This window comes from Hylobates moloch, unplaced genomic scaffold (assembly GCF_009828535.3).
Source record: "Hylobates moloch isolate HMO894 unplaced genomic scaffold, HMol_V3 SCAFFOLD_15, whole genome shotgun sequence".
Taxonomy (NCBI): Eukaryota; Metazoa; Chordata; class Mammalia; order Primates; family Hylobatidae; genus Hylobates; species Hylobates moloch.
The window spans coordinates 96,772,389-96,779,407 of record NW_026652290.1 but is presented as its reverse complement, the minus strand read 5'-3'; the positions used below and the strand labels follow the sequence as shown (position 1 = coordinate 96,779,407).

The window sequence follows — 7,019 nt, the reverse complement described above, 5'->3', positions numbered from 1 at the left end:
GTATTTTTAGTAGAGATGGGGTTTCTCCATGTTGGTCAGGCTGGTCTTGAACTCCCGGCCTCAGGTGATCCTCCTGCCTCGGCCTCCCAAAGTTCTGGGATTACAGGTGTGAGCCACCGTGCCCAGCCTTTTTTTTTTTTTGTGGGGATAGAGTCTCTCTCTGTCACCACGCCATGTGCAGTGGCATGATCTCAGCTCACTGCAACCTCCACCTCCTGGGTTCAAGTGATACTCCTGCCTCAGCCTCCTGAGTAGCTGGGATTACAGGCACGTGCCACCACGCCCAGCTAATTTTTGTGTTTTTAGTAGAGATGGGGTTTCACCATGTTGGTCAGGCTGGTCTCGAACTCCTGAGCTCATGATCTGCCTGCCTCAGCCTCCTAATGTGCTGGGATTACCTGGCCTGCAATACTTTTAAAAAATCAAAATCAATGCCCAAGTATCCATGAGGAACAAAATATCAAAATTGTAAATAAAGACAGAATCTGACTTTGCACTTATCCCACCCACCTCCTTGATCTTCCTTACCTTCAGCTCATGTTGGCCATGTTGGTCAGGCTGGTCTCGAACTCCTGACCTCAGTTGATCCGCCCGCCTCGGACTCCCAAAGTGCTGGGATTACAGGCGTGAGCCACCGCGCCGGGCCGATTTAATTTTTAAATTGAAATTATAAAACATAAATATGTATGTTGCATGCGTAAAACATTGCATAAAGTTACATAAAATGTTGCAACTGCCACGGTCCCCTTATCCCCCGCATCCAGCCCAGTGCCCCGCCCGTCCGTCCCTCTCTTCCGGCGCTGAGGGCGCAGAAACTCGGCGCGGCCACCAGATGGCGCCGCCGCGCCTCGCAGCCCCGGGACATTTCGTGCCCCAGCGGTGGGCGGCGCGGAGGAGGCGGGATGCGTCAGCCGGGCCCGCGGGCCGGGGAGCCGGGCAACCGGGGAAACCGAGCCGCCGGGCGGAGGCCAGACCCCAGGCTGGCGGGGGAGGGGACTCAGATGTGAGTCACCCGGGAGCCCCCAGTCGACCGTGGGAGACGTTGTCATGCGGGGCCTGCCAGCCTCGCTCCTGAACAGCCTTCCCGGGGCGGCGGAGTCCTGCAGGCGGCCGTGCCTGGCGCACACGCGTGGCTCCAACACGAACTAGCCTGTGGCCTCACCAAGCCTCAGTTTCCCCTTTTGCATAATGCACATAAGCATCCCCCCTGCTTCCCAGGTCTTGGATTAAATCATCCATGAATCGGGAGGGGTGGGGGGTGCCAGGTCCACACCACGCACTCAATGCAGGTCAGCGCCCACCCCGGAGTGAGAAATAAAAGTGGCCGTCATCCTTGCACGTGGGCCCTGGGTGGCGGCGTGCAGCCGGAGCCTGCACCATTCCCCTCAACAATGGCTTTCTCCCGGGCCTGGAGGCCTCCGCACGGGCAAAGGCTGGAACGCCAGGCAGCCGGCGGAGGCGGGGCCGTGCCACCTGCACCTCCCACGCGCACCCCACCCTGAAACTCACGGGGTCGGCGAGGGGGCGCCCGCTTTCTTCTCCAGAACGCCCCGGGCTTTGCAACCTCCCACTTTCGGGGCCCTCGAGGAGGCCTCCCGCGACCACCAGGTGACAGCTGATGTGTATTGGGCGCTTACTGTCAGCCGTATTTTATGTCATGCTCTGCAAACCAGCGTGGCCGGCGCTGCAGACCCATTACTCAGACGGGAACAGAGAGGCCGGGAGAAGCGAAATCACCCAGGGGCTGGGGTCGTCGCAGCCAGGAGACACTCCGGCCCTCACCACCACCTGGGCGAGATCAGGCTGCAGACGGGGCCCCTTCCCGGTGCAGCCCCTCCACCCCCAGCAGAACTTGGGAAAGGCGCGGTCCGGGACTCTCCGCGGATCGGGAGGGGATTCCAGGCCCCCCCGAAAGTCCGGGCCGCCTCGCGCGCTGGAAATCCCGCGCGCGCCCCGAACCGCGGCTCGGCTGCCGGGAAATCAGGAGAAAAAAACTTCTGCTTTTTTTTCTTTTCTGGCGTTCGCGGTCACCTACCCGGCCCCCGCGCGCCCTCCTCCCGGTTCTCGCCCCCACGTGGGGCGCCCCCGCACGGCGCTCCTCCCCCTCCCCTCCGTCGGCCAACCGCAGAGCTGGCTGCACTCGCCCTTGTCTTTCCACCAATAGGAGGCGCGAATGACTCCACCGAGGCGGCACCCCAGTGTTCAAGTCTATAAAAGTCGGTGCCGGAGGCTCCCGGCTCAGATCGCCGAAGCGTCGGACTGCTGTTGGTTTCTGCAACTTCCTGGATTATCCTCGCCAAGGACTTTGCAATATTTTTTTCCGCCTTTTCTGGAAGGATTTCGCTGCTTCCCGAAGGTCTTGGACGAGCGCTCTAGGTCTGTGGGAAGGTTTTGGGCTCTCTGGCTCGGATTTTGCAATTTCTCCCTGGGGGCTGCCGTGGAGCCGCGTCCACTGTGGATTATAATTGCAACATGACGCTGGAAGAGCTCGTGGCGTGCGACAACGCGGCGCAGAAGTAAGTAGCCGGGGCTGCGCCGCCTGAGGTCGGCCAGGACGGGATGGGTCGGGTTGGCCCGGGCCGGGAGCGGAACGTAGCACCCGGTGGTCCGCCCGTCACTGATTCCTCTCTCCTGGTCTCAGGATGCAGACTGTGACCGCCGCGGTGGAGGAGCTTTTGGTGGCCGCTCAGCGCCAGGATCGCCTCACAGTGGGGGTGTACGAGTCGGCCAAGTTGATGAATGTGTGAGTCAGACCCCCTCCCCGGGCTGGTCGCGGGTGGGACGGGACCTCCCCTCTGCTCTGGACGCTTTCCACACGCTTGTCTTGCATGGAGCTGGGACTTCCCCAAGTGTCCCCCGCTGTGGATGCAGAGCTTCTGTGCCGTTTTGTGGATCGGGGGCTGCCGTATCCTCATGTATCGTCTGCAAACGCCCCTCCCGCTGTGGGCCTGTCTCCCCCCACCCCATACTTTGAACCGGGTGCTCTCCCCTCCCCCCACCGTCACCAGCTTGCAGAGGCAATTCCCCTGCACCCTTGCAGTTTCTCTTTTGCTCTTGCACGCTCCTTTTTTGCAAACTCCCCCTGCACGGTGGCCTCTCCCCTGTCCCCAGCTGACCCATCCCTTCCCTTTGGCCCCCTCAGGGACCCAGACAGCGTGGTCCTCTGCCTCTTGGCCATTGACGAGGAGGAGGAGGATGACATCGCCCTGCAAATCCACTTCACGCTCATCCAGTCCTTCTGCTGTGACAACGACATCAACATCGTGCGGGTGTCGGGCATGCAGCGCCTGGCGCAGCTCCTGGGAGAGCCGGCCGAGACCCAGGGCACCACCGAGGCCCGAGACCTGCATTGCCTCCTGGTCACGGTGAGTCGGGCCTCTGCCCTGCCCCGCCACGCCCGGGCACCTGGGCCGGTGTTTGTCAACAAAGTCGGGCTGACTGGTCCTGCACAGCTCAGCGCTCAACCACGTTTGGCATGTCCCGTGGGCAGCCGGGCTGGGGCCTCCTCACCCAGGGAGCTATTTTGAGCCTGCCTGTTTTCCCCACACAGGGGCCCCGGGAGAGGGAGGCTCGCACTAAACCCCTTCTTTTCCCTCCTACAGAACTCTCACACAGACGCCTGGAAGAGCCACGGCTTGGTGGAGGTAGCCAGCTACTGCGAAGAAAGCCGGGGGAACAACCAGTGGGTCCCCTACATCTCTCTTCAGGAACGCTGAGGCCCTTCCCAGCAGCAGAATCTGTTGAGTTGCTGCCAAAAACAAAAAACAAAATAAATATTTGAACCCCCCTCCCCCCCAGCACAACCCCCCCAAAACCACCCAACCCACCAGACCATGGGGGCAGAGTCGTTGGAGACCGAAGAGGAGGAGGAGGAGAAGGGGAGTGAGCGGCCGCCCCCAGGGCGGAGATCCGGGAGCTGGCGGCCGCCGATCCGATGGAGGAGAAGGGGGGACCCAGGCCAGCAGGAGACAGGACCCCGAAGCTCAGGCCTTGGGATGGAGCAGAAGCCGGAGTGGTGGGGCACGCTGCCGCCTTCCCCATCACGGAGGGTCCAGACTCTCCACTCGGGGGTGGAGTGAGACTGACTGCAACCCCCACCCCCCTTGAGACTGGAGCTGGCGTCTGCAGACGAGAGACTTGATTGAACTTGGTTGGTCCTTGTCTGCACCCTCGACAAGACCACACTTTGGGACTTGGGAGCTGGGGCTGAAGTTGCTCTGTACCCATGAACTCCCAGTTTGCGAATTATAGAGACAATCTATTTTGTTACTTGCACTTGTTACTGGAACCACTGAGGGCGAGATGGGAAGCACAGATATCTATATTTTTATTTCTACTATGATGGCCTTGTAATAAATTTCTAAAGCCTCTGGTTGCTTGTATGTTTTCAGCTTCTGAGAACAACTAGGACTCCTGCCCCCTCCGCAGGGACACGCTTCACCCCCGCCCCCACAACGCCCGCCACCTCACCAGGAAGTGTTACTTAAGCCCCTGTTAGCAGCTCCAGGCTCCCGTGCAAAAACAGTACCTCTTCTCTCTGCAGCAGGCGCCGCCACCGACTCCAACAAATCTATGCCTCTTTTTTTTTTTCTTTCTTCTCCTACCCTGTAGCAATTAAGAGACCGGTTTATTACGAAACCTGGCCGCCGTGCCACCGCTGTTACTGGCTGTGCAGGAGCCAACCCCAAGCTCCGGGCACATACGGAGGCATTTCGGCGGGAGGGGGTGCTGGCTGCAGCCCCTGACCGCCTAGGCGGCCGCCGCAGCCCAAGGTCCGGAGCGGTCAAGGGGGCACCTGGGACCACACAGCGAGGTGAGCTCAGGGCTTGCAAGGAAGAGCTCGTTTGGAGGATTCCCCAGGGAGTGCCCCCCACCCACCACAGCCTTCTCCATCCCAGGATAGGCCTCTCTTTTGCAGTAAAGAAAAAAACTTTTTTTTTTTTTATTTCCGCAAACTAAAATCAACAAGCAGAAAAATACCCCAGGAAGTCGGCCTCCGGGCCAGCTGGGCTTGGCACAGTGCTGCGTTTTGCCTCTAAACCGAAACTGCGAGCCCTGGCCAGCCACCTCCTACTTCTCCCAAAGTTGCAGGCGCGGTGGTGACTCCCCCTGCCCCGGGCTGGGAGCGCGGCCCAGCCCTTCCGTGCCCGGCCTCAGTCTTCCCTCCCCGGGTCTGCAGGGTGGGCCGCCCTGGCCAGGCGCCGGGATGACCTTGGGCGCTCTGCCCTGCAGCCCCAAGCCTGGGAACTAGGGGGGAGTGGGGAGGGGGTGGGGTGGTCCTGCCCGCAGGCCGCGACCTTTCCACGGAGCCTCACGTGGGTGCATGAGGAAAACCCCAGCGGCTCCCTAGGAGTCACGGGGATCGGGGGAGCCCCGACGGGGGACGGAGAGAGAGGGAGGGGGAAGTCCCAGAGGGAGAAGGGGGGAGGGGAGAGGATCCCGCCTGGGGCTAGGAGGAGGGGAGAACTGAAGTGGGGAGAGGGGAGCCCAAGAAGGGGAAGGGGAATCCCCCACAGCCCTGAACCAACAGGGAAACCCCGGGAGGGGAGTAGACAGGTAGAAAGAGTCCCGAAGGTGTTGGGGGAGGGGAGAATGGAGGCGAAGAGGCGGGAGCCCCGAGGGGGTAGGGGATGATGGAGTGGGGATCCCTGAGATGGAGCCCAAGAGGGGAGAGCACCTGGGAAGAGTGACAGAGGGCGAGGGGCTCTTGAGGGATTGGGGTGCGGGAGAACATGGGGGGCAAAAACCCAAGGGGGCTCCAGGTGGGGAAGGACCAGGTGGGGCAAGGGTCTGCCTAGCGGCGGCCTGGAAAAGCTCTGGCTTTTCTTTTTCTTTCTTTTGAGACAAACTCACTCCATCGCCCAGGCTGGAGTGCAGTGGCGCGATCTCGCCTCACTGCAGCCTCCACCTCCTGGGTTCAAGCGATTCTCCTGAGTAGCTGGGACTACAAGCACCCATCACCACGCCCAACTAATGTTTGTGTTTTTAGTAGAGATGGGGTTTCACCATGTTGGCCAGGCTGGTCTCAAACTCCTGACCTCACGCCCGACTTGGCCTGCAAAATGCTGAGATTACAGGTCTGAGCCACCGCTCCAGTCTCTGGCGCTTCCATTGGTCAAGCTCCTAGGGTAGGGAGGTGAGGCCAGCTGGGAGGGCTATGCCCCCAGGGATGGGATGGTCTGTCTCCTTCCGGATTGTTCCATTCTTGCTCTCTGGAACAGTGCAGCAGGATCTCAGGCTCCTGAACCCCAAGCGGAGACAGGGCATGGAGGGGCCCCAGTGGTGGGACCCTCAGCCAGGACCCTCACCTGTCTGTGCCTCAGTTTCTCCCTCTGAAAAATGGGGATAATGCTACCTAGCTCATAGATTGTTGAGGAGATTAAATGATATATAGATTCCTGGGCCGGCCCTGTGGCTCACTCTCTGTAATCCCAAGACTTTGGGAGGCTTGGAGGAGGTGGGAGGAATCCCTGAACCCAGGAGTTCGAGACCAGCATGGGCAAACACAGGGAGATCCAGATCTCTACAAAAAAATTTAAAAATTAGCTGGGCATGGTGGTGTGGGCCTGTGCTACTTGGGAGCCTGAGGCGGGAGGAGCACTTGAGCCCTGGAGATTGAGGCTGCAGTGAGCTGTTGATCACACCACCACACTCCCGCCTGGGTGACAGGGTGAGACTCTGTCTCAAAACAAACAAACAAACAAACAGACCCTGAAATATAGATTCTTTGACCAGCTTCCTTCAATGTACTTCCAGAATCATGGTTTTTTTTCCAATTTTTAAAAGATTATTCATTTAAAAATTTTAGATTTAGCTGGGCGCGGTGGCTCACACCTGTTATGGTTTGAGTTCTGTCCCCCACAAAAGATGTGGAAGGCTGGGCGCAGCGGCTCACGCCTGTAATCCCAGGACTTTGGGAGGCCAAGGTGGGTGGATCATTTGAGGTCAAGAGTTCGAGACCAGCCTGGCCAAGAGGGTGAAACCCTGTCTCTACTAAAAATACGAAAGTTAGCTGGGTG

General features: G+C 59.7%; 1 protein-coding gene across 1 annotated transcript; it reads left to right on the top strand.

Annotated features, from left to right (window-relative positions):
• Positions 1 to 2,240: 2,240 nt before the first annotated feature.
• Positions 2,241 to 4,372, top strand: GADD45B (growth arrest and DNA damage inducible beta). Its single transcript, XM_032177202.2, has 4 exons — positions 2,241 to 2,516; positions 2,642 to 2,743; positions 3,143 to 3,365; positions 3,603 to 4,372. Exons 1-4 carry the CDS (start codon positions 2,473 to 2,475, stop codon positions 3,714 to 3,716), a joined length of 483 nt encoding a protein of 160 aa, XP_032033093.1. The 5' UTR covers positions 2,241 to 2,472; the 3' UTR covers positions 3,717 to 4,372.
• Positions 4,373 to 7,019: the final 2,647 nt, after the last annotated feature.